Genomic DNA, 26,138 nt, shown 5'->3' with positions numbered 1-26,138 from the left:
TCTGGATCTGATTTTCTGGCAGGATGTGTGGGTAAAATTGTCAGGGAAATCCATCAAGTCCCAAGAATCAGAAGGGACCACCTTGCATTCTGGACACCTTCTTAGTGGGAAGTTAAAGTAAGACTGCCTCCAATGTAGTGTCAGACTATGGGAACAGTTTGTGTAGAAATAATTTAATCTGCATAATGGCTCCGACAAATGAGCTAAAATTTCAGAGTAGCATGCTATTGGCGGCTCCTCACATGAACGACCTGGTGATGTCCCTTGCCCTTCAGAAAAGAGCTCAGCAGCTTTGACAAGAGGAGAGAGGAAACAGACCTGCTATGGGCTGGGTGGGAATGTGTACCCTAGCTGATGCATTTTGGACACAACGCTAGCCACCCTTTGTAGACAGGCCAGAGGATGCCTCGTTCCAGAGAAGGCACAGAACCCTTCCTGAAGGAGCAAGAGATAGTTTGGGAAGGGCCGTGCTGCCGTCGGTGCCGCAGGCAGACCGTGTCAGCGCGCACGGAGCCGTGGCCGGGCGGGGCTGTTCGCTGCCGCCAGGAGCGGAGCTGCCGCAGCCGCGCTGAGCAGAGGGGCCGAGCGCGCGCGGGGACTCGGAGCTGGAGCTGCCGGGGGCGGAGCGGCAGCGCCCCCTGCTGGCCGCGGGCGGCGCTGTGCCCCCGGCCCCGCCCGGCCCCGCCCGCGGCGGTTCGTGCCCGGCCGCAGCCCCGGCTCCTCTGCCCGTGGCCCAGCGCGCAGTAATACACGGCCGCGTCCCCGCGCCGGGGCCGCCCGAGCCACAGCGCGCTCCAACGCCCGTCCTCCGACACCCACAGCTTTCCTGCGATGGCCGGAACATCCTTGGAGGTTCCAGTAGTGTAGGTGAGGAATTCGGGGCTTTGGCCAGGGAGATGACGGTAGAAATGGATGTATTCGCCTCTCACTTTGCTGGGGTGTGAGCAGTTGATTTCGATGCCGGTGCCCTCGGTGGTCTCCAGGAATGGCTCCTGCTGCACCTGGGCTCTGCCTGAAGCCACTGCCAGGGAAACAAGAATACAAACCTGAAATCCTACACTGCCCAGCTGCACAGAACAAAGCTCGCAGAAACAGCCAGCAATCTGCAGAGACGGGCAGTAAAGCAGTTCCCAGAGGGTTTCAAGATAAGCAGGAATAGAAGTGTCCAGAAATCGTTTGTGGAGTGATGAATGCGTGAACTACAGGATGCTCAGGAGAGTCACCTGAGAACGGAAGGAGGTGGAGAAAGCACGAAAAGACGGAAAAGTTGGAAGGGAGAAAGGGTAAGGAGCTGACTCCGTAATTTGTAAAAAAGGAATCTTTTGCAGGGATGAGCGGAGAATAGAATCCGGAGATTTCAGAGGGAGAAAGAGATGGCGAAGAAGGAGGAACGAAGGGGAGAAGAGCGGGATGGGAGAGGTGTGTGAAGAAGGCAGGCAGGAGGGCAGCCTGGAGGGACGTGCGGGATGAGCCCAGCCCCGGGCGCGGCCCCTTGGCCGCCACCCCCGCGCACCGAGCAGCAGCGCGGCCAGCGCCGCCAGCCCCGCGCCCCGACACCGCCGCATGGCGCCGCTCCGCCGGCCGAGCAGCGCTGTGCCCTCAGCCCCGGCTCTCCCAGCAGCGGCACAGCGAGCGACACAAGGACGTTTGGCATGGCCGGGGACAGGAGACACCTCTGTCCCATCCCACACACCACACACGCTGCATCGCAAGCCCATCCATCCACTTGAGCCGGGCGGGAGCTTTGGAGGGGCAGGAAAGGGAGGGCTCGGGACACAGGGGCTGCATTTCAGCGCCTCTTCCCTGCACACATCTGTAGCGAGCAGCTGCCGTCAGCACTCAGCTGCACTCGGGCTCCTGCTGAGCCTGGCAAGCTGCTGCTCTGTGCTGTGCAGGGCCAGAGCAGTGCTCCGTGTCCCTGCCATAGTCAGGGAATTCCCTCCCGATGAGGGACACACAGGGACAGACACAGGCTTGTTCAGAGCAGTGTGGAGCCATGCAGATATCTGTGCTTGACGTGTGTCCGTGCAAACGGGGCTGCTGCAAGAGCAGCCAGGGCAGGAACACAGAACCAGCCCTGGGCTCTGCTGAGAACATGTGGGGCCAAAGCAGCAGGGCTGGAGTGTGGAAGAACAAGGTCACAGACATGCACAGGGGATATTTTCCTTTACTTAGATACTTCACAATGCAGTAATGATTCAAAACAGTCCAGAATATTTTCCCAAGGGAAGTGTCACAATGGACGTAGTGAAAACCATCAGACCATTGCACACACATGCGATGCAACTTCTGGGGAGCACTGTGGTGACATCTGAGTCCCTTCCCCAATCTCAGACCCCCACTGACACGTCCCCTCCCTCCCCTGGGTTGTTGCACAGCCCAAGAAGCTCCCTGCACCAGGGTGTCTTGCACAGCACACAGGTACAAGGCACTGTCAGAGCCCTCCACTTCCTCCACCTTCAGCACACTGGATTCCCCCGTGATGTTCAGGTGCGTGGTGATACGGCCGCTGTGCCTGGGGCCAGTCCCTGATTGATAGGAGAGCAGCTGGGGGGCTTGGCCTTTCCGCAGCTGGTACCAGAGCAAGGCAGTAGAACCACTGGTCTGGTATTTGCAGGTGGTGTGGAAGGTGTGTCCCTGCTTCACTGTGACTTGTCCATCTTCCTGGATGACCGTGATCTGTCCCGAGGTGCCTGAAAGAAAGTCAATGTCAGCAGCTCCAGAAGGAAGGACTACAGACAGAGAAAAATAAAACCCAGTTGGAGAAAGCTCTCTGTCCGGCAGGGAAGATCTGAGATTTTCAGAGAGGCAGGAGAGAATGATTTTGGGTAGGGTGTCAGGGCTCTCAGCACAGCAAATTCCTTGCAAGAGCTGGGCTCTGTCCCTGCTCCTACTTTACTGCTCAGACCGTCCGCAAACAGTCTGAATTTTTTGTGCTCAATCAGGTTGAGGAGCCCACCGAAGTTCAACAAAATATTCATTGTGCTTTCTCATCCCTGTCATCTCCGAGGGCTCCTCGATCCCTGAGTACACACAAAGCTGAGACTGGAAAGAGGGAGCCCTGCTTGTGCTGCCAGCACAAAGAACACTGAAAGCTGTGGCAGAGTTGTGTCAGTCTGGAGGCAGAAAGGGACACCCTGTAAATGTCAGTGAAGTGGGAACTTCGAGGTGGCTGGAGCAGGTTTAGAGGGTCTGTGAATTGACATTAAAACAGGAGCAGTATATCACTGCAGAGAGAGCTGAGATGTCCTGAGGTGACAGCAGGAGGATGAAAAGGGAGAGGCAGAGGGTGATAACTTTAAGGCGAGAGAAATGATCCAGACTGGGTCTGAGGTTTCTCTTCTCTCCCTTCCCTTTTCCTTTAGAAATCGAAGACCTTAATTAAATACTTGCAAAACCACAAAGAGGAGCCGACTTTTCTCAGCCTTTCCCTGCTAATCACTGATATTCCCCCATCATGATCCTGAAGGGGCTGTTGAGGATTTCCGGGGGAATGAATAGGAGGAAGTGTGCCTTGGTGAAGAGGCAGGACTTACCGAGGAGCTGTCCCAGGAAGACGGTGAGGATGAGATGTGCGAGGTGCATGGCGAGAGCAAGCTGCGTGTTTGCCGAGTGAGGAAGAGTCAGAAATCTCGTGGCAGCCCCGAGATAGCAGAGGTGCCGGAAACGCCTCTGTGCAGCGGGAGCAGCGGCAGCAGCAGCGGCAGCAGGCAGAGCAATGGCCTGTCCTTGGCGTGCCTGAACTGCTCGTGCTGCGTTTCTCGCTGCTCCAGCAGCAGCCCCCGTGGCTCCCTCAGGCAGCGGCATTGGGAGCATTCCGTGCCTCTGGGGCCTCAGCCACGGCAAGGGGCTGTTCCCGCTCAGCTCGCAGTGGAGTCCTCACCTCCGCAGCTGCAATGGCCAGCTCTGCTGCACACCCCGTGCTGGCCATTGGGGAGCTCAGGGGCTTCTTCCTCACTGAGCTTTCTCACCTGTCTGGGGTCCTTGCAATTACCTCTGTGAGCAGGAGACTCCTCTGTCTCTGGCCCTTCTCCCCTGCCTGCTATGAACATCTCTCTCCCAGCTCCCTGACTCCTAACCTTTATTTAATATCAGCTTCAGAGTTGTCATATACAGGTCATTTGGGTTTTCTAGATAAGGGATTTGTAAAAAAAAAAAAATTGTCTGAAATGATGTGAACAATGATGTAGGTAATGATAATGGGTGTAATAAGAACATGCTCATACAGATGTTGCACCACACTTTGGTTTAGAAGGAGGTTTCTAGAGAATTGGAGGTTTCTGACCTTGTCACAAGTTTTCCATGTGAAAGCTTATCCTTCTAGTGACTCCTTCGACGATTGTGCCTTCTTAGGTTTCAGAGCATATGAAAGATGGTAAGACGTGTACCAGGAGATGCAGATTATTCTCAGCATTTGTCCTGAGACAAGAAACGTGCAACCATCCTTGCTGGTCCCAGAGACACAGCACTGGCAGTGTCTCCTTTCCTTGGTATTCCATGTTCTCTCTCATCATCTCTAACCCTTTGCCAATGACGAAGCTCCGCCTAAGCCAATTCACAGCCACAGCCGCTGGTTCCTAAAGGCTCATCAATTAGAGGCTGATGAGCTCTGAGCTGCCCCTTTCATTCCCTTATCACCGCCACAATGGTGTCATTGTGTGCTTTGGTCATCGCTTTCCCTTTTCCTTGTTCTTCCCTTTTAAAGGAAAGTGGACGTGATGTGAGCCTTGGAGAAGCAGACACTCTCGCCTTTCACATGCGCTTAGTGTGGCCTCTGCTGAACTTTGCAATGAGTTCTTGAAGATGCTGAAAGGGTCTTTTCCCCAGGGGAAATTTGGTCTCTAGAGCACGTGTCAGGATAGAAACCACTTGTGGAGTTCATTGTTTCAAGTGTCTGCTTCCAAAATTTTCTGCATTGCCAAACCCTGGAATCTGCATTTCAGGATGCCTGAGAAGCTACTAATATGATGGACTAGGGACCAATGTGTGACTGAGCCCTCTGCTGTTTTGAAACACTTCTCTACTCCAACAGATTTTATGCTTTCCCTCCCAGATGTTCTACTGTTTGAGGCAGATACTGAACTCACATCCAAGGGTGTTTGGAAAAACCTGTGGATGAAGAAGAGAATGTAGAGTAATTGATTGCAGCCTCAGGTGGGATTCAAAGAACACCTTCCTTACACATGGCAGTGCGAGTGCAGAGGGAGCGAGGGCAGGGCGGGCCGTGTGTGGCGGCCGTGTCCCGCAGCAGGCAGGCTGGCAGCCGTGTGTCGGGGCCGTGGCGGGCTGTGCGGTGTCGCTGTGCCCCCGCGGGCTCGGGGCACACGAAGGAGCTGCGGAGCCGCCTGGGGCCCGGCGGGCGGAGCGGCAGCGCCCCCTGCTGGCCGCGGGCGGCGCTGTGCCCCCGGCCCCGCCCGGCCCCGCCCGCGGCGGTTCGTGCCCGGCCGCAGCCCCGGCTCCTCTGCCCGTGGCCCAGCGCGCAGTAATACACGGCCGCGTCCCCGCGCCGGGGCCGCCCGAGCCACAGCGCGCTCCAGCGCCCGTCCTCCGACACCCACAGCTTCCCTGCGATGGCCGGAACATCCTTGGACCCTCTAGCAGCGAGTGCCAGGAATTCGGGGCTTTGGCCAGGGAGATGACGGTAGAAATGGATGTAATCGGCACCTCGTTTGCTGGAGTGTGAGCAGTTGACGTTGATGCCTGTTCCCTCGGTGGTCTCCAGGAATGGCTCCTGCTGCACCTGGGCTCTGCCTGAAGCCACTGCCGGGGAGAGAAAAAAGACAAGCATGAAATCCTACATTGCTGTGCGGCAGAGAACAAAGCTCGCAGAAACAGTCAGGAACGTACAGAGATGGGGAAGAAAATACTTCCCAGAGGATTTCAAGATTAGCAGGAACAGAAGTGTCCATGAATATTTTGGGGAGAGATGAATGCGTGAACGACAGGACGCTCAGGATAGTCACTTGAGAATGGGAGGAGATGGGAGACAGCACGAAAACCAGAAAACTTAGAAGAGATAAATGGTAAGAAGGTGATTTCGTAAGTTGTAAAAAAATCAACGTTTTCAGAGATGAGCAGAGAATAGAATCCGGGGAATTCTGAGGGAGAACGAGATGGAGAAGAGAGAGGGATGAAGAGGAAAACCGTTCGCGGGAAGAGGTGTGTGAAGAAGGCAGGCAGGAGGGCAGCCTGAAGGGACGTGCGGGATGAGCCCAGCCCCAGGCGCGGCCCCTTGGCCGCCACCCCCGCGCACCGAGCAGCAGCGCGGCCAGCGCCGCCAGCCCCGCGCCCCGACACCGCCGCATGGCGCCGCTCCGCCGGCCGAGCAGCGCTGTGCCCTCAGCCCCGGCTCTCTGCTGCGGCCCTGCCGCCTCCTCTCCCAATACTCCACTCCAGTTCTCTTCTTTTCTCTCCACCGCCCCCAGCTCCGCCCCAGGGCAGAGCCGTGCGCCGCCGCTGCTCGGGGGGTCCGGGCAGAGAAAGGAGGCGAGAGCGGTGGGAGTGGGGCGAGCGTCGGGTCTCTGCGGGAGAGGCGGAGCCGGGGTGCATGGCAAGGAGTCGGGCTGGTGTCACGGAGCTCAAGACTGTCAGTCTGTGTGTTTCTTTCACTCCCATAATCTGTTTCCTCACATTCCCCATTTGCTGTCATGTGGTCACTCCTGATTCGTCCTTCCGGACACTGGAAAGAAATCCCCTCACACAGGATACAGGAGGTGGGCATGAAGCCTCATCCTTTTTCCGTGTCCACGAAACCAAGCTGATGCAGCACAGGGGAGAGCAGCTGTTCACTGGGCTGGAGAAGCCTGTCCGTGTGTCCGTGTGTCCGTGTGTTTCTGTTTGTGTGTCTGTGTTTGTGTGCCCGTGAATGTGTGAGCACTCGCAGTCATGCTGAGTCATTGCCAACATTTCAAAAAGAATTATGTTAAAAGTCCAAACTTGGGTGATACCATCCTTGTTGGGGCCGGCAATTGGCACTAGTAGAGCATGATGTTCAGAGCAGATGGAAGAAGAGGGCTCAAGAAGCTGGGGCTGTGTTTCAGTGCCCTTTCCCTGCACAAATCTACTGAAAGCTGCTACATCATTGTTCAACTGCACTCAGGCTCCTTCTGAGTCTGGGAAAATGCTGCTCTGTGATGCTCAGGGCAGAGCACCAGAGAGCATCTCCAGTGTGATCAACACATTTCACTTGTTGAGCAACACGACAGGACAGACACAGACACACACAAATGATCCTGCACATCGGGGTGGATTCATGCACGAATTTCTGCTCCCACAAGGATTCCTGTGTTCCCTGCCTGAACACAAGCACACACAACTCAGAAACACAGGCAAGGACACGACCAGCCGTGGATGCTGCTGATGAGACCCGGGACCAACAGCAGCAGGGCTGGAGCCTTGTGGAGAAGGACAAGGAGTCAGCCAGCCAGTGGCATAGTTTGTATATCGCAGGCTGATCAGAGGGTAAGATGTCCAACGAGGCCCGAATACTTTCCTGAAGGCAGTTTTAACAGGGCAGGATTGAAACCAGCAGCCCAATGCTGACCCATCAGGAGGGAAAAGCCGGTGAGCATCAGGGTCAGCGGAGGAGGGAAGAAGGGAAGGAGTTGGTGTGAGTGTGTGGGAATAGATAAATCTTACCATGTGCTTTATGTGTGCACATCTCTGGTCAGGAACGTTTCTGTAGATGTGCGTGCCAAGACTTGGGTACAGGAGCAGGAATGGGAGTGAGTGTGAGTGTTTGCACATCTGTGGGGACGTACCAGAAGGAGAAGTGTCAGTGCTTGGGTCTGCTTTAGAAATATGTCTGCACACACCTCTTCATAAATGCAGGGCTATGAGTTACTTTTTGGATGTGTGCAAGCTCCAGAGTGTGTTTGTGATACTGTGAACACGTGTATGTGCAGTAACAGTTCTTTAATTACTTGTTCTACTCTGGATGCTGATTTATTTCCAGAAAGGCTTCAGGGAGCCTCACCGATGTGATGGGACTGCAGAAAAGTGATGGCAGTTAAAATGATGGCAAATAGGCACTGACTGTGCCAGCCTTTTCCTTGTCATTTCAGCAGGTTCCCTTCCTCACCAAGCAACGAGCCAACATCTGAGCCTTTCTTTGCCAGCCAACACCCTAAGAAATACAATCCCTAACTTTTTTCACGGCTGCTGAAATGTTCCTGTCCATCAGAATTATTTTTTACACATTATAGGGTAGCATCCTTGAGCACAGAGGGGTCTCTTGTGGAAGGCCAGGCCCGTGGTGGCTCCCGGCCAGGGTATCGCCAGTTCCACGCTCGGCTCGGTGCCGGTCCCGCCCAGCGGCGTTAGCGGGGAGCGGAGCGGCCCCTGCCGGCCCCGCCCGCGGCGGTTCGTGCCCGGCCGCAGCCCCGGCTCCTCTGCCCGTGGAACCCCAGCGCGCAGTAATACACGGCCGCGTCCCCGCGCCGGGGCCGCCCGAGCCACAGCGCGCTCCAACGCCCGTCCTCCGACACCCACAGCTTTCCTGAGATGGCCGGAACATCCTTGGACCTTCTAGCAGTGGATGCAAGGAATTCCAAGTTTTGTCCCGGGAGATGACGGTAGAAATGGGTGAAATCCATGGTCTGTTTTTTGGGATGTGAGCAGTTGATTATGATGCTGGTGCCCTCGGTGGTCTCCAGGAATGGCTCCTGATGCACCTGGGCTCTGCCTGAAGCCACTGCCGGGGACAGAAAAATGAAAAACCTGAAATTCTACATTGCCCTACACCACTTAGCAAAGCTGGCAGAAAGAGTTAGGAACGTGCAGAGACGGGGAGGAAAACAGTTCTTAAGGAATTTTTAAGATAGGCAGGAGCAGAAGTGTCCATGAATCGTTTGGAGAGAGATGAATGCGTGAAGTAGAGGACGCTCAGGAGAGTCACTTGAGAACTGGAGGAGGTGGGAGAAAGCAGGAAAAGAGAGAAAACTTAGAAGAGATGAATGGTAAGAAGGTGATTTCGTAACTTATGAAAAAGCAATGTTTTACAGGGATGAGCAGACAATAGAATGCGGGCATTTCTGAGGGAGAAGGAGATGGAGAAGAGGGAGGAATGAACGGGAGAAGAGCGGGATGGGAGGGGTGTGTGAAGAAGCCAGACAGGAGGGCAGCCTGGAGGGACGTGCGGGATGAGCCCAGCCCCGGGCGCGGCCCCTTGGCCGCCACCCCCGCGCACCGAGCAGCAGCGCGGCCAGCGCCGCCAGCCCCGCGCCCCGACACCGCCGCATGGCGCCGCTCCGCCGGCCGAGCAGCGCTGTGCCCTCAGCCCCGGCTCTCTGCTGCGGCCCTGCCGCCTCCTCTGCCACGCCAACAGCTCCGCCCCGGCCGGCCTCAGCCCCCGCCTCTCCCAGCAGCGGCACAGCGAGCGACACAAGGACGTTTGGCATGGCCGGGCACAGGAGACACCTGTGTCCCATCCCACACACCACACACACTGCTTCGCAAGCACATCCATCCACATGAGCCGGGCGGGAGCTTTGGAGGGGCAGGAAAGGGAGGGCTCGGGACACAGGGGCTGCATTTCAGCACCTCTTCCCTGCACACATTGTAGGGATAAGAGTTATTTTATACTCGTCATTTTGGATTCCTTTCAAATCTGTTTGTATCCAAAAATTCCTTCCTGGAATTCTGTGACCGATGATACAGGTAATGATAGTGGCTCTAACAGGAACATTCTCTTGCAGGTGTTCCACTGTTCCATGCTTTCGAAGGAGAAGTGGAGGTTGCAGAGGTTGTCACAGATTTTCCAGGTGAAAGGTTATCCTTCTACGGGCTTCTTTGAACATCGTGCCTTCTTAGGCTTCAGAGCAGAGAAAACATGGTCAGACATGTAGCAGGAGATGAGGATTCTTCACAGCATTTGAGCTGAGACAAGAAACCTGCAACTATCCTTGCTGATCCCAGAAACACAGCACTGGCAGTCTCTCTCCTTTCCTTGGTATTCCGTGTCCTATCTCATCATCTCTAACCCTTTGCCACTCACAAAGCTGAGCCTGAGCCAATCCACAGCCGCAGCCGCTGGTTCCTAAAGGCTCATCATTGATGAGCTCTGAGCTGTCTCTTTCATTCCCATATCATCTACTGCCACATTGGTGTCATTGTGTGCTTTAATCATCACTTTTCCTTGTTCTTCCCTTGGAAAGGAAAAAGGACGTGATGTGAGCATTACAGAAGCAGCCACTCTCACCTTTCATACGCCCTTAGTGTGGCCTCTGCTGAACTTGCTCATTGCAATGAAGATGCTGAAAGGCTCCTGTCCCTGAGGGAAATGGGATGTCTCTAGAGCAATGTCAGGACAGAAATCTCTTGTGGAGCTCATTGTTTCAAGTGTCTCCCTCCAACACTTTCAGCATTGCAATACCCTGGCATCTGCATTTCAGGATACCTGAGAGCTTACTAACGTGATGGATAAGGCACCAATGTGTATTCGCTGGAAGTTAGTTGTGACCGAGCTCCCTGCTGTTTTGAAAAGCTTCCCTACTCCAACAGATTTAATGTTTTCCCTCCCAGATGTCCTACTGTTTGAGGCAGATGCTGAACTCACATCCAAGGGTGTTTGGAAAAACCTGTGGATGAAGAAGAGAATGTAGAGTAATTGATTGCAGCCTCAGGTGGGATTCAAAGAACACCTTCCTTACTCATGGCAGTGCGAGTGCAGAGGGAGCGAGGGCAGGGCGGGCCGTGTGTGGCGGCCGTGTCCCGCAGCAGGCAGGCTGGCAGCCGTGTGTCGGGGCCGTGGCGGGCTGTGCGGTGTCGCTGTGCCCCCGCGGGCTCGGGGCACACGAAGGAGCTGCGGAGCCGCCTGGGGCCCGGCGGGCGGAGCGGCAGCGCCCCCTGCTGGCCGCGGGCGGCGCTGTGCCCCCGGCCCCGCCCGGCCCCGCCCGCGGCGGTTCGTGCCCGGCCGCAGCCCCGGCTCCTCTGCCCGTGGCCCAGCGCGCAGTAATACACGGCCGCGTCCCCGCGCCGGGGCCGCCCGAGCCACAGCGCGCTCCAACGCCCGTCCTCCGACACCCACAGCTTTCCTGCCATGGCCGGAACATCCTTGGAGGTTCCAGTAGTGTATGTGAGGAATTCGGGGCTTTGACCCGGGAGATGACGGTAGAAATGGATGTATTCGCCGGTCCGTTTGCTGGGGTGTGAGCAGTTGATTCCTATGCCGGTGCCCTCGGTGGTCTCCAGGAATGGCTCCTGCTGCACCTGGGCTCTGCCTGAAGCCACTGCCGTGGAAAGAAAAAATACAAACCTGAAATCCTACATTGCCCGGCTGCACAGAACAAGGCTCGCAGAAACAGCCAGCAATCTGCAGAGATGGGCAGTAAAACAGTTCCTAGAGGGTTTCAAGATAAGCAGGAATAGAAGTGTCCAGAAATCGTTTGTGGAGTGATGAATGCGTGAACTACAGGATGCTCAGGAGAGTCACCTGAGAACGGAAAGAGGTGGGAGAAAGCACGAAAAGACGGAAAAGTTGGAAGGGAGAAAGGATAAGGAGCTAACTCCGTAATTTGTAAAAAAGGAATGTTTTGCAGGGATGAGCAGAGAATAGAATCCGGAGATTTCAGAGGGAGAAGGAGATGGAGAAGAAGGAGGAACGAAGGGGAGAAGAGCTGGATGGGAGAGGTGTGTGAAGCAGCCAGTCAGGAGGGCAGCCTGGAGGGACGTGCGGGATGAGCCCAGCCCCGGGCGCGGCCCCTTGGCCGCCACCCCCGCGCACCGAGCAGCAGCGCGGCCAGCGCCGCCAGCCCCGCGCCCCGACACCGCCGCATGGCGCCGCTCCGCCGGCCGAGCAGCGCTGTGCCCTCAGCCCCGGCTCTCTGCTGCGGCCCTGCCGCCTCCTCTGCCAATACTCCACTCCAGTTTTCTTCTTTTCTCTCCGCCGCCCCCAGCTCCGCCCCAGATCAGAGCCGTGCGCCGCCGCTGCACGGAGAGTCCGGACAGAGAAAGGAGGCGAGAGCGGTGGGATTGGGGCGAGCGTCGGGTCTCTGCGGGAGAGGTGGGGACGGGGTGCATGGCAAGGAGTCGGGCTGGTGTCACGGAGCTCGGGACTGACCGTGTTTGTGTTTCTTTCACTCCCATAATCTGTTTCCTCACATCAGCCCTTTGCTGTCTTGTGGGGACTCCTGATTCGTCCTTTAGGGAGCTGGAAAGAAATCCCCTCACACAGAATACAGAAGCTGGGCAGGAAGCCTCAGCATTTCTCTGTATCCACGAAACCAAGCTGATGCAGCACAGGGGAGAGCAGCTGTGCACTGGGCTGGGGAGACCTGTCCGTGTGTCCATGTGTCCGTGTCTCTGTGAGCGCTCTCAGTCTAACTGAGGCATTGCCAACATTTCAAAACTAATTAAGTTTAAAATCCAAACTTGGGCGCTTGTTGGGGCCAGCAGTAGCAGAACACGATGTTTTGAGAAGATAGAAAAGGAGGGCCCAGGAAGAAGGGACTGCATTTCAGCGCCTCTTCCCTGACCAAATCTCCTGAGAGATGCTACATCACTGTTCAACTGCACTCAGACTCATTGTGAGTCTGGGAAAATGCTGCTCTGTGATGCTCAGGGCAGAGCAGCAGAGAGCATCTTCAGTGTGATCAATGCATTTCACACACACACACACACATACACACGCTCCTGCACATCGCGGTGGATTCATGCACAAATTTCTGCTCCCACAAGAATTCCTGTTGTCCTTGCCTGAACACAAGCACCCAAAAACCAGGAAAACAGGCAAGGACACAACCAGCCGTGGATGCTGCTGAGGAAACCCGGGGCCAACAGCAGCAGGGCTGGAGCCTTGTGGGGAAGGACAAGGAGTCAGACAATCCCATGGCATAGTTTGTGTACTCGCAGGCTGAACAGAGAGTAAGATGTCCAACGAGGCCCGAATACTTTCCTGAAGGCAGTTTTAACAGGGCAGGATTGAAACCAGCAGCCCAATGGTGACCCATCAGGAGGTAAAAACCAGTGAGTGTCAGCGTGAGATGAGGAGGGAAGAAGGGAGTTGGTGTGAGTGTGTGGGAATAGATAAATCTTACCATGTGCTTTATGTGTGCACATCTCTGTCAGGAACGTTTCTGTAGATGTGCGTGCCAAGACTTGGGTACAGGAGCAGTAATGAGAGTGAGTGTGAGTGTTTGCACATCTCTGGGGACATACCAGAAGTGTCAGTGCTTGTGTCTGCTTTGGAAATGTGTGGGCACACACCTCTAAATGCAGAGTTTTGATTTACTCTTTGGGGGTGTGCACGCTCCAAAGTGTGTTTGTAATACTGTGAACAGTGTATGTGCAGTGGGAGATGTTTAATTATTTCTTCTTCTACTCTGGGTTCCGATTTATTCCCAGAAAGGCTTCAGGGAGCCTCACGGATATGATGGAACTGAGGCGAAATGAGTACAGTTGAAATGAGGGCAAAAAAGGCACGGACTCTGCCAACTTTCTCCCTGTCATTTGAGCAGGTTCCCTTCCTCACCGGGCAATGAGCCAAAATCCCCTGAGCCTTTCTTTGGCTGCCAGCACGCTCAGAAATACCTTCCCTGATTCCCTTGGGCGCTCGTGAAATGCTCCTGTCCATCAGAATTGTTCTGTACACATTGCAGGGCAGCATCCTTGAGCTCGGAGGGGTCTCTCATGGAAGGCCAGGCCCGTGTTCGCTCCCGGCCGGGGTCCCGCGGGTCCCAGGCTCGGCTCGGTGCCGGTCCCGCCCAGCGGCGTCAGCCGGGAGCGGAGTGGCCCCTGCCGGCCCCGCCCGGCCCCGCCCGCGGCGGTTCGTGCCCGGCCGCAGCCCCGGCTCCTCTGCCCGTGGCCCAGCGCGCAGTAATACACGGCCGCGTCCCCGCGCCGGGACCGCCCGAGCCACAGCGCGCTAAAGCTCCGATCTGCCGATACCCACAGCTTTCCTGCGATGGCCGGAACATCCTTGGATCCTCTAGTAGTGAGTGCCAGGAATCTGGGGCTTTGGCCAGGGAACTGACGATAGAAATGAATTAAATCCTCAATCTGTTTCTTGGGGTGTGAGCAGCTGATGTTGATTCCGGTGCCCTCGGTGGTCTCCAGGAATGGCTCCTGATGCACCTGGGCTCTGCCTGAAGCCGCTGCCCGGGACAGAAAAAATACAAACATGAAAATCCACATTACCCAGCTGCAAATAACAAAGCTAGCAGAAACAATTAGGACCGTGCAGAGAAGGAGAAGAAAACAATTCCCAGAGGATTTCAAGATAGCAGGAACAGAAGTGTCCATGAATCGTTTGTGGAGAAATAACTGCTTGAGTGACAGGAAGCTGAGGAGAGTCGCTTGAGAACGGGAGGAGGTGAGAGAAAGCTCAAAAAGACGGAAAACTTAGAAGCGACAAACGATAAGAAGGTGATTTCGTAACTTATGAAAAAGCAATGTTTTACAGGGATGAGCAAAGAATAGAATCCGGGGAATTCTGAGGGAGAACGAGATGGAGAAGAAGGAGGCATAAAAAGGAGAACCCTTCGCGGGAAGAGCTGTGTGAAGCAGCCAGTCAGGAGGGCAGCCTGGAGGGACGTGCGGGATGAGCCCAGCCCCGGGCGCGGCCCCTTGGCCGCCACCCCCGCGCACCGAGCAGCAGCGCGGCCAGCGCCGCCAGCCCCGCGCCCCGACACCGCCGCATGGCGCCGCTCCGCCGGCCGAGCAGCGCTGTGCCCTCAGCCCCGGCTCTCTGCTGCGGCCCTGCCGCCTCCTCTGCCAATACTCCACTCCAGTTCTCTTCTTTTCTCTCCGCCGCCCCCAGCTCCGCCCCAGATCAGAGCCGTGCGCCGCCGCTGCACGGAGAGTCCGGACAGAGAAAGGAGGCGAGAGCGGTGGGAGTGGGGCGAGCGTCGGGTCTCTGCACGTCGGGAGCGGCGGGGACGGGGTGCATGGCAAGGAGTCGGGCTGGTGTCACGGAGCTCAAGACTGACAGTCTCTGTGTTTGTTTCACTCCCATAATCTGTTTCCTCACATCAGCCCTTTGCTGTCATGTGAGCACTCCTGATTCGTGCTTCAGGGCACTGGAAAGAAATCCCCTCACACAGGATGCAGGAGGTGGGCAGGAAGCCTCAGCATTTCTCCGTGTCCACGAAACTAAGCTGATGCAGCACAGGGGAGAGCAGCTGTTCACTGCGCTGGAGACACCTGTCCGTGTGTCCATGTGTCTGTGAGTCCGTGTGTCTGTGTTTGTGTGAGTGCTCACAGTTATGCTGACGTACTGTAAACATTTCAAACAGAATTAGGCTAAGAAGTCCAAACTTGGGTGATACCATCCTTGTTGGGGCCAGCAATTGGTAGTAGGAGATCGTGATGTTCAGAGCAGATGGAAAAGGAGGGCCCAGGAAGCAGGGACTGCATTTCAGCACCTCTTCCCTGGACAAATCTCCTGCAGTCTGTTACATTATTGTTCAACTGCACTCAAAGTCCTTCAGAGTCTGGGAAAATGCTGCTCCGTGATGCTCAGGGCAGAGCACCAGAGACCATCTGTTTAGTAACACAACAGGACACACACACACACACACACACACACACACACATACACACACACACACACGCACACACACACACACACACACACACAAATGATCCTGCACTTTGGGGTGAATTCATGCACGAATTTGTGCTCCCACGTGCATTCCTGTGTTCCCTGCCTGAACACAAAAACACACACAAACCAGGAACAGAGGAAAGGACACAACCAGCCATGGACGCTGCTGAGGAGTCCTGGGACCAAGAGCAGCAGGGCTGGAGCCTTGTGGGGAAGGACAAGGAGTGAGACAATCCCATGGCATAGTTTGTGTACTCGCAGGCTGAACAGAGGGTAAGATGTCCAACGAGGCCCGAATACTTTCCTGAAGGCAGTTCTAACCGGGCAGGATTGAAACCAGCAGCCCAGTGCTGACCCATCAGGATGGAAAAGCCGGTGAGCATCAGGGTGAGCTGTGGAGAGAAGAAGGCAAGGTGTATGCGTGTTTGGGAATAGATACATCCTGGGATGTGCTTTATTGAGTGCACATCTCTGGTCAGGAATGTTCCTGTAGATGTGGTGCAAAGACTTGGGTGCAGGGGCAGGAATGAGAGTGAGTGTGACTGTTTGAACATCTGTGGGGACGTGCCAGAAGGAGAAGTATCAGTGCTTGGATCTGCTTTGGAAATGTGTTTGCACAAATCTCTTCATAAATGCAGGGCTATGAGTTAGTATTAGGGTGTGTTTGTAATACTGTGAACAGTGTATGTGCAGTGGGAGATGTTTAATTATTTCTTCTTCTACTCTGGGTTCTGATTTATTCCCAGAAAGGCTTCAGGGAGCCTCACCGATGTGATGGAACTAAGGCGAAGTGAGTCCAGTTGAAATGAGGGCAAAAAGGCACTGACTGTGCCAGTCTTTTCCCTGTCATTTGAGCAGGTCCCTTCCTCAGCGAGCAATGAGCCAAAATCCCCTGAGCCTTTCTTTGGCTGCCATCACGCTCAGAAATACCTTCCCTGATTCCCTTGGGCGCTAGTGAAATGCTCCTCTCCAGCAGAATTACTTTATACACATTGCAGGGCAGCATCCTTGAGCTCGGAGGGGTCTCTCGTGGAAGGCCAGGCCCGTGGTGGCTCCCGGCCGAGGTCCCGTGGGTTCCAGGCTCGGCTCGGTGCCGGTCCCGCCCAGCGGCGTCAGCCGGGAGCGGAGCGGCCCCTGCCGGCCCCGCCCGGCCCCGCCCGCGGCGGTTCGTGCCCGGCCGCAGCCCCGGCTCCTCTGCCCGTGGCCCAGCGCGCAGTAATACACGGCCGCGTCCCCGCGCCGGGGCCGCCCGAGCCACAGCGCGCTCCAACATCGATCTGCCGACACCCACAGAGTCCCCTCTGGCTCCAGCACGGGTTTTGTGCCTCGGACAGCCATTGCTACCAGCTGCGGTGCTTGGTCTGGGAATTTGCGATACCACTGGGTAGAGTCGGCAGCAATCTCGGGGTGCAGGCAAGTGAGGTTCAGGCCGGTGCCCTCGGTGGTCTCTGCCCACGGCTTCTGCTGCACTCGGTCTGTGTCGGCAGCCACAGCTGGGAAAGAAGGAAGAAAGGACAAACATTGTCGAAAACCTGCGATTCTGAGGTTTCTTTTGCCAGACAGCGTCAAGAATAGTGAGTGGGCGCAAGGCAGAGCCACACTGGAAGGAAATGTGAGAAATTCGAAATCCATGCATGCAGAGATTAGGCAAAATCAGGTCCACAAATGTACACATGGATGGAGAAATGGAAAGATTTATTAATGAACAGAATGCTTTGTTCAGTGCAAAAATAAATGCTGTATGCATAGTGCAAAATACAGGTGCCTGGAAATGCAAGAATACGTGCAAGCGGGATTTACCGACACAAACCATGAAGATTTCTGTGAATGAGAGATGGCAGAGAGGCAGGGATAGAGAAAAAGCTGCGTACTAGAGGCAAGAATCAGCTCCAGTCTCCCCGGGAAATACCCGAGCCCCAGCCCCGGCCCCCTTGCTGTCAAACCCCGCGCACCGAGCAGCACCGCGCCCAGCGCCGCCAGCCCCGCGCCCCGGCACCGCCGCATGGCGCCGGCCGAGCCTCGCTGCCCCCTCAGCCCCGGCTCTCTGCTCCGCCAGCGCCGCTTCTCTCCTTCGCTCTGCCCTCCCCCGCCGCCAGCTCCGCCCCGGGGCTCAGCCCTGCGCCGGTGCCGCTCGGGCTCTCGCCGGCTCCTGGCTGGGTGCGGGGGGAGGAGAGCGGTGGGAGCGGGGCAGCGATCGGAGCTGCGGCCCACGGAGACAGCGGGGCCAGGTGCGCCGAGCGGGAGCCGTTTGTCCCGGGGAGCACAGGACCCACCGATTCTTTTCTCCCCTCTCCCGCACCGTCTATTCCTTCCCGTTCCCCTTCCACTGGGACGTGGGGATTTCAGAATTCTCCATCGGGACACGTGTTTGTAAAAACAGACAAGGGACACAAGAGGCAGAGGGTCCTGCTGGCCTCCAGAGCCCGGGCTCCTTGCCTGTCAAAGAGAGCATCTGTGCCGGCAAAGATTGGAAAGGCAGGAAAATTATTGTGCGACGTCAGCGGGGAGAGAGGAGTGGGATTCTGTGAGAGAAAGAACTCTGCAGTCAGGAAGGACAGTGAGGAAGGAGGGAGAGGAGCTTCTGCAGGCACCAGAGGGCTCATATTTCTGCTGCCTGTGATGAAGACCATGGTGGGGGAGGCTGTCCCCCTACAGTCTATGAGGGTCCGTGGTAGTGCAGAAATCCATCCCATGGAAGATCCAAAGCCACAGTAGGTGGATGTGTCCTTAAGGTAGGTGTGAGCCCGTGGAATCTCCCAGTAAAGCAAGGTTTTTGCAGGACTGTACCTCCATTGAGAGGAGCCCATTCTGGAGCTCCATTCTGGATCTGATTTTCTGGTAGGATGTGTGGGTAAAATTGTCAGGGAAATCCATCAAGTCCCAAGAATCAGAAGGGACCACCTTGCATTCTGAACACCTCCTTAGTGGGAAGTTTAAGTACGACTGCCTCCAATGTAGTGTCGGACTATGGGAACAGTTTATGTAGAAATAATTTAATCTGCATAATGGCTCCGACAAATGAGCTAAAATTTCAGTGTAGCATGCTATTGGCGGCTCCTCACATGAACGACCTGATGATGTCCCTTGCCCTTCAGAACAGAGCTCAGCAGCTTTGGGAAGAGGAGAGAGGAAACAGACCTGCTATGGGCTGGGTGGGAATGTGTACCCTAGCTGATGCATTTTGGACACAACGCTAGCCACCCTTTGTAGACAGGCAGGAGGATGCCTCGTTCCAGAGAAGGCACAGAGTTCTTCCTGAAGGAGGAAGAGATAGTTTGGGAAGGGCCGTGCTGCCGTCGGTGCCGCAGGCAGACCGTGTCAGCGCGCACGGAGCCGTGGCCGGGCGGGGCTGTTCGCTGCCGCCAGGAGCGGAGCTGCCGCAGCCGCGCTGAGCAGAGGGGCCGAGCGCGCGCGGGGACTCGGAGCTGGAGCTGCCGGGGGCGGAGCGGCAGCGCCCCCTGCTGGCCGCGGGCGGCGCTGTGCCCCCGGCCCCGCCCGGCCCCGCCCGCGGCGGTTCGTGCCCGGCCGCAGCCCCGGCTCCTCTGCCCGTGGCCCAGCGCGCAGTAATACACGGCCGCGTCCCCGCGCCGGGGCCGCCCGAGCCACAGCGCGCTCCAACGCCCGTCCTCCGACACCCACAGCTTTCCTGCCATGGCCGGAACATCCTTGGAGGTTCCAGTAGTGTATATGAGGAATTCGGGGCTTTGGCCAGGGAGATGACGGTAGAAATGGATGTAATCGCCACTCCGTTTGCTGGGATGTGAGCAGTTGATTGCGATGCCGGTGCCCTCGGTGGTCTCCAGGAATGGCTCCTGCTGCACCTGGGCTCTGCCTGAAGCCACTGCCGGGGACAGAAAAAATACAAACCTGAAATCCTACACTGCCCAGCTGCACAGAACAAAGCTCGCAGAAACAGCCAGCAATCTGCAGAGACGGGCAGTAAAAGAGTTCCCAGAGGGTTTTAAGGTAAGCAGGAACAGAAGTGTCCAGAAATCGTTTGTGGAGTGATGAATGCGTGAACTACAGGATGCTCAGGAGAGTCACCTGAGAACGGAAGGAGGTGGAGAAAGCACGAAGAGACGGAAAAGTTGGAAGGGAGAAAAGGTAAGGAGCTGACTCCGTAATTTGTAAAAAAGGAATCTTTTGCAGGGATGAGGAGAGAATAGAATCCGGAGATTTGAGAGGGAGAAAGAGATGGAAAAGAAGGAGGAACGAAGGGGGAAGAGCGTGAGGGGAGAGGTGTGTGAAGCAGCCAGGCAGGAGGGCAGCCTGGAGGGACGTGCGGGATGAGCCCAGCCCCGGGCGCGGCCCCTTGGCCGCCACCCCCGCGCACCGAGCAGCAGCGCGGCCAGCGCCGCCAGCCCCGCGCCCCGACACCGCCGCATGGCGCCGCTCCGCCGGCCGAGCAGCGCTGTGCCCTCAGCCCCGGCTCTCTGCTGCGGCCCTGCCGCCTCCTCTGCCACGCCAACAGCTCCGCCCCGGCCGGCCTCAGCCCCCGCCTCTCCCAGCAGCGGCACAGCGAGCGACACAAGGACGTTTGGCATGGCCGGGGACAGGAGACACCTCTGTCCCATCCCACACACCACACACACTGCATCGCCAGCACATCCATCCATATCACGCTAGTGAAAGCTTTGGAGGGGCAGGAAAGGGAGGGCTCGGGACACAGGGGCTGCATTTCAGCGCCTCTTCCCTGCACACATCTGTAGCGAGCAGCTGCCGTCAGCACTCAGCTGCACTCGGGCTCCTGCTGAGCCTGGCAAGCTGCTGCTCTGTGCTGTGCAGGGCCAGAGCAGTGCTCCGTGTCCCTGCCATAGTCAGGGAATTCCCTCCCGATGAGGGACACACACGGACAGACACAGGCTCGTACAGAGCAGTGTGGAGCCATCCACAAATGTGTGCTTCACGTGTGTCCATGCAAACGGGGCTGCTGCAAGAGCAGCCAGGGCAGGAAGATAGAACCAGCCCTGGGCTCTGCTGAGAATATGTGGGGTCACAAGCAGCAGGGCTGGAGTGTGGAAGGAAAAGGTCTCAGGCATACATAGGGGATAGCTTTCTTTATTTCGACATTGATCAATGAAGAAATAAGTCAAAACAGTCCAGAATATTTTCCCAGGAGAAGTGTCACAATGGACGTAGTGAAAACCATTAGACCATTGTACACACATGCGATGCAACTTCTGGTGAGCACTGTGGTGACATCTGCGTCCCTTCCCCAACCTCAGATCTCCACAGACACCTCCCCTCCCTCCCCCGGATTGTTGCACAGCCCAGGAAGCTCCCTGCACCAGGGTGTCTTGCACAGCACACAGGTACAAGGCACTGTCAGAGCCCTCCACTTCCTCCACCTTCAGCACACTGGATTCCCCCGTGATGTTCAGGTGCGTGGTGATACGGCCGCTGTGCCTGGGGCCAGTCCCTGATTGATAGGAGAGCAGCTGGGGGGCTTGGCCTTTCCGCAGCTGGTACCAGAGCAATCCCCCAAAATTAATGCTCTGGTATTTGCAGGTGGTGTGGAAGGTGTGTCCCTGCTTCACCGTGACTAGTCCATCTTCCTGAGTGACCGTGATCTGCCCCGAGGTGCCTGGAAGAAAGTTAATGTCAGCAGCTCCAGAAGGAAGGACTACAGACAGAAAAAAATAAATCCCTGTTGGAGAAAGCTCTCTGTCCTGCAGGGAAGATCTGAGATTTTCAGAGAGGCAGGAGAGAATGATTTTGGGTAGGGCATCAGGGCTCTCAGCACAGCAAATTCCTCGCAAGAGCTGGGCTCTGTCCCTGCTCCTAGTTTACTGCTCAGACAGTCTGCAAACAGTCTGAATTTTTTGTGCTCAATCAGGCTGAGGAGCCCACTGATGTTCAGGGAAAGGATTCATTCTTCTTCCCCATCCCTGTCATCTTCGAGGGCTCCTCGATCCCTGAGTACACACAAAGCTGAGACTGGAAAGAGGGAGCCCAGTTTGTGCTGCCAGCACAAACAACATTGGAAGCTGTGGCAGAGTTGTATCACTCTGGAGGCAGAAAGGGACACCCTGTAAATGTCAGTGAAATGGGAAGTTTGAGATGCCTGGAGCAGGTTTAGAAGGTCTGTGAACTGACATTAGAACAGAAGCAGTATAGTACTGCAGAGACAGCTGAGATATCCTGAGGTGACAGAAGAAGGGTGAAAAGAAAGAGGCAGAGGGTGATAACTTTAAGGCGAGAGAAATGATCGAGACGTGGACTGAGGTTTCTCTTCTCTCCCTTCCCTTTTCCTTTAGAAATCGAAAACCTTAATTAAATACTTGCAAAACCACAAAGAGGAGCCGACTTTTCTCAGCCTTTCCCTTCTAATCACTGACATTACTCAACACGATCCTGAACGGGCTGTTGAGGATTTCCTGGGGAAGGAATAAGAAGGGTGACTTGGGGAACAGGCAGGACTTACCGAGGAGCTGTCCCAGGAAGACGGTGAGGATGAGATGTGCGAGGTGCATGGCGAGAGCAAGCTGCGTGTTTGCCGAGTGAGGAAGAGTCAGAAATCTCGTGGCAGCCCCGAGATAGCAGAGGTGCCGGAAACGCCTCTGTGCAGCGGGAGCAGCGGCAGCAGCAGCGGCAGCAGGCAGAGCAATGGCCTGTCCTTGGCGTGCCTGAACTGCTCGTGCTGCGTTTCTCGCTGCTCCAGCAGCAGCCCCCGTGGCTCCCTCAGGCAGCGGCATTGGGAGCATTCCGTGCCTCTGGGGCCTCAGCCATGGCAAGGGGCTGTTCCCGCTCAGCTCGCAGTGGAGTCCTCACCTCCGCAGCTGCAATGGCCAGCTCTGCTGCACACCCCGTGCTGGCCATTGGGGAGCTCAGGGGCTTTTTCTTCACTGAGCTTTCTCACCTGTCTGGGTTCATTGCAATTTCCTCTGTAAGCAGGAGACTCCTCTTTCTCTGTCCCTTCTCCCCTGTCCTTTATCTGCCTGAGACAAACGTGTCCCTCCCCGGTCCCTCACTCACCCTCTTTTCCATATCACCACCAGAGTTATCCCATAGTGGTCATTTTGGCTTTCTCTAAAATGGGTTTGTAGCACAATAAACCTTCCAGGAATAACGTGAACAATATTGTACGCAACAATAGTGGTTGAAATAGGAATATTTTCATGCAGGTTTTGCACCTCTCCATGGTTTAGAAGGAGAAGTGGAGGGCCCTGTGTTTGCCACAGATTTTCTATGTGAAAGCTTATCCTTCTACGGGCTCCTTTGAACATTGTGCCTTCTTAGGCCTCAGACCAGAGAAAAGATGGTAAGACGTGTACCGAGAGATGAGGATTCTTCCCAGCATTTGTGCTGAGACAAGAAACCTGCAACCATCCTTGCTGATCCCAGAGACTCAGCACTGGCAGTCTCTCCGTCCCTGGGGCTTCCCTGTCCTCTCTCATCATCTCTAACCCTTTGCCATTGACAAAGCTCAGCCTGAGCCCATCCACAGCCACAGCTGCTATTTCCTAAAGGCTCATCAATTAGAGACTGATGAGCTCTGAGCTGCCCCTTTCATTCCCTTACCACCTACTGCTACATTGCTGTCATTGTGTGCTTTGGCCATCACTTTCCCTTTTTCCTTGTTCTTGCCTTGGGAAGGAAAATGGACCTAATGTGAATATTAGAGCACCAGACATTCTCGTCTTTCTCATGCCATGACTGTGGCCTCTTCTGGACTAGCTCATTGTAATGAATTCCTGAGGATGCTGAAAGGCTCATTTCCCCAAATGAAATGGGGTCTTTAGATCAAGTATCAGGAGGAAAACATCATGTGACATGCTCTAAAAGTTGGATTATTGCTAAAGCCAGGAAAGAAAGGTGACTAACGTGATGGAAAAGGGACCAATCAGTTCAGGGTGGAACGTCAGTGTGACAGAGCTCTCAGTTGATTTGAAAAGCTTATATTTTCCAACAGATTTATTGTTTTCCCTCCCAGATGTTCTACTGTTACATGAAAACGCTGAATTCATATTGTAGGGTGTTTGGAAAAACCTGTGGATGAAGAAGAGAAAGTAGAGTAATTAATTCCAGCCTCAGGTGGGAATGAAAGGACAACTTCCTTCCACATCCCAGTGGAAATGTCCTTGTTATGCACCTTCCAGCATGGAAGAGAGACATTTCTTCAGGGACAGAGCTGGATAATTCTTTGTCATCTCCGAAAGCCTCACTGCAAACACCTCTGATGCCATGACACACTGAGGTGACAGCACTATCTGAATTAGCCCCTGTGTGCCTGTGAGTGCAGCTGCTTTGTCAGCTCCCAGCACAGACGCTGTCCCGGAGCAGCTCTTTGCTTTGCAAAGCAGGCTGAGAGCAGCAGCAGCAGCCGTGGCCGGAGGGCCGCAGGCGATGGCAGAGGCGGCGGGCGCAGCAGTTTGGTGTGAGGCAGAGGCGGCCGAGGGAGCGAGGGCAGTGCGGGCCGTGTGTGGCGGCCGTGTCCCGCAGCAGGCAGGCTGGCAGCCGTGTGTCGGGGCCGTGGCGGGCTGTGCGGTGTCGCTGTGCCCCCGCGGGCTCGGGGCACACGAAGGAGCTGCGGAGCCGCCTGGGGCCCGGCGGGCGGAGCGGCAGCGCCCCCTGCTGGCCGCGGGCGGCGCTGTGCCCCCGGCCCCGCCCGGCCCCGCCCGCGGCGGTTCGTGCCCGGCCGCAGCCCCGGCTCCTCTGCCCGTGGCCCAGCGCGCAGTAATACACGGCCGCGTCCCCGCGCCGGGGCCGCCCGAGCCACAGCGCGCTCCAACGCCCGTCCTCCGACACCCACAGCTTTCCTGCAATGGCCGGCAGCTCTCTGATCCCTTTGTGAGCGCTCACGAGGAATTCGAATCCTCCGCTCGGGATCTGACGGTACCATTGGATCCAATCGTTGGTCTGTATTTGGGAATGTGAGCAGCTGATATTTATTCCAGTTCCGTCGGTGGTCTCCAGTGTCGGCTCCTGTTGTAGTTGTGCTCCGGCCACGGCAACTGTACGGGAGAAAATACAATCAGTTTCTATGATCACCAAAATCCGTGCACGCAGAGATGGGAAAGGGCAGTGGAGGACAGACCACAGGTAGCTGGGATGTGCTCTGAGAATAGGATGGAGATCCTCTTTCTCGGAGAGTGATTACTTGGAGGTAAGAATGTGGGATATCTTGGGAAAGTGTCAGAATGCAGAAGGGAAGAGTGGGATGAAAGAAGAGGGTCTGAAATGAACGGCTGGGGAGATGATTGAATGAATCGATGAATGACTAAAAAAATCGAGTCGGACAAGAGGGGATGTGGGAGAGAACGGATTCATTGAGGAGGGGTCGGTTAAGGGCAGTGTGTGAAAGAGAAGCAAGGAGAGGCAGGCGTGCCAGAGACAAATGCAAAGCCGAGTGCTCATCCCAGGCAGACCCAGACACCCAGACACAGCCACTGCCACCTCCACCGCCACCCCCGCGCACCGAGCAGCAGCGCGGCCAGCGCCGCCAGCCCCGCGCCCCGACACCGCCGCATGGCGCCGCTCCGCCGGCCGAGCAGCGCTGTGCCCTCAGCCCCGGCTCTCTGCTGCGGCCCTGCCGCCTCCTCTGCCAATACTCCACTCCAGTTCTCTTCTTTTCTCTCCACCGCCCCCAGCTCCGCCCCAGGGCAGAGCCGTGCGCCGCCGCTGCTCGGCGAGTCCGGACAGAGAAAGGAGGCGAGAGCGGTGGGAGTGGGGCGAGCGTCGGGTCTCTGCACGTCGGGAGCGGCAGGGCCGGGGTGCATGGGAGGGAGTCGGGCTGGTGTCACGGAGCTCGGGACTGACAGTCTCTGTGTTTCTTTCACTCCCATAATCTGTTTCCTGACATCCCCCCTTTGCTGTCTTGTGAGCACTCCTGATTCGTCCTTCAGGGCACTGGAAAGAAATCCCCTCACACAGGATACAGAAGGTGGGCATGAAGCCTCAGCATTTCTCCGTGTCTACGAAATTAAGCTGATGCAGCACAGGGGAGAGCAGCTGTGCACTGGGCTGGAGAGACCTGTCCGTGTGTCCACGTGTCCATGTGTCTGTGAGTCCGTGTGCCTGTGTTTGTGTGAGTGCTCACAGTTATGCTGAGGTACTGTAAACATTTCAAACAGTATTAAGCTAAGAAGTCCAAACTTGGGTGATACCATCCTTGTTGGGGCCGGCAATTGGTAGTAGGAGATCGTGATGTCCAGAGCAGATGGAAAAGGAGGGCCCAGGAAGCAGGGACTGCATTTCAGCACCTCTTCCCTGGACAAATCTCCTGCAGTCTGTTACATTAATCTTCAACTGCACTCAAGCTCCTTCTGAGTCTGGGAAAATGCTGCTCTGTGATGCTCAGGGCAGAGCACCAGAGACCATCTGTTTAGTAACACAACAGGACACACACACACACACACATACACACACACAGACACACACACACACACACACACACACACACACACACACACACACACACACAAATGATCCTGCACTTTGGGGTGAATTCATGCACAAATTTGTAATCCCATGTGCATTCCTGTGGACCCTGCCAAAACACAAAAACACACACAAACCAGGAACAGAGCAAAGGACAGAACCAGCCATGGACGCTGCTGAGGAAACCCGGGACCAACAGCAGCAGGGCTGGAGCCTT

At 56.0% G+C, this 26,138-nt stretch overlaps 2 protein-coding genes and 5 gene segments (V, D, J or C); all 7 read right to left on the bottom strand.

Annotated features, from left to right (window-relative positions):
• Positions 1 to 1,789: 1,789 nt before the first annotated feature.
• Positions 1,790 to 4,121, bottom strand: LOC130263914 (T cell receptor alpha variable 36/delta variable 7-like). The segment is given in 3 exon segments: positions 1,790 to 1,877; positions 2,411 to 2,693; positions 3,537 to 4,121. Coding segments are annotated over 3 exon segments (651 nt in total).
• A 937-nt stretch (positions 4,122 to 5,058) lies between these two features.
• On the bottom strand, positions 5,059 to 6,305 carry LOC130263913 (T cell receptor alpha variable 26-2-like). The segment is given in 3 exon segments: positions 5,059 to 5,109; positions 5,441 to 5,760; positions 6,254 to 6,305. Coding segments are annotated over 3 exon segments (423 nt in total).
• A 4,324-nt stretch (positions 6,306 to 10,629) lies between these two features.
• Positions 10,630 to 11,774, bottom strand: LOC130263912 (T cell receptor alpha variable 26-2-like). The segment is given in 3 exon segments: positions 10,630 to 10,813; positions 10,934 to 11,228; positions 11,723 to 11,774. Coding segments are annotated over 3 exon segments (531 nt in total).
• Positions 11,775 to 11,808: 34 nt separating this feature from the next.
• On the bottom strand, positions 11,809 to 14,635 carry LOC130263911 (T cell receptor alpha variable 4-like). The segment is given in 3 exon segments: positions 11,809 to 11,925; positions 13,771 to 14,090; positions 14,584 to 14,635. Coding segments are annotated over 3 exon segments (489 nt in total).
• Positions 14,636 to 14,669: 34 nt separating this feature from the next.
• Positions 14,670 to 19,926, bottom strand: LOC130263910 (uncharacterized). Its single transcript, XM_056511765.1, has 6 exons — positions 19,875 to 19,926; positions 19,063 to 19,382; positions 18,743 to 18,972; positions 17,494 to 17,741; positions 16,715 to 17,034; positions 14,670 to 14,786 (listed from the first exon to the last, which is right to left on the bottom strand). The coding sequence occupies exons 1-6, from the start codon at positions 19,924 to 19,926 to the stop codon at positions 14,670 to 14,672; spliced, it is 1,287 nt and encodes a 428-aa protein (XP_056367740.1).
• A 608-nt stretch (positions 19,927 to 20,534) lies between these two features.
• LOC130263909 (Ig kappa chain V-V region MOPC 21-like) lies at positions 20,535 to 22,544 on the bottom strand. The segment is given in 3 exon segments: positions 20,535 to 20,549; positions 20,704 to 21,125; positions 21,966 to 22,544. Coding segments are annotated over 3 exon segments (717 nt in total).
• A 1,247-nt stretch (positions 22,545 to 23,791) lies between these two features.
• Positions 23,792 to 25,011, bottom strand: LOC130263908 (uncharacterized). The gene is made up of 3 exons (XM_056511764.1): positions 24,960 to 25,011; positions 24,201 to 24,495; positions 23,792 to 24,080 (listed from the first exon to the last, which is right to left on the bottom strand). The coding sequence occupies exons 1-3, from the start codon at positions 25,009 to 25,011 to the stop codon at positions 23,792 to 23,794; spliced, it is 636 nt and encodes a 211-aa protein (XP_056367739.1).
• Between the last annotated feature and the right edge of the window lie 1,127 nt (positions 25,012 to 26,138).

This window comes from Oenanthe melanoleuca, chromosome 27 (assembly GCF_029582105.1).
Source record: "Oenanthe melanoleuca isolate GR-GAL-2019-014 chromosome 27, OMel1.0, whole genome shotgun sequence".
Taxonomy (NCBI): Eukaryota; Metazoa; Chordata; class Aves; order Passeriformes; family Muscicapidae; genus Oenanthe; species Oenanthe melanoleuca.
This window is presented reverse-complemented; position numbering and strand designations above follow the sequence as displayed.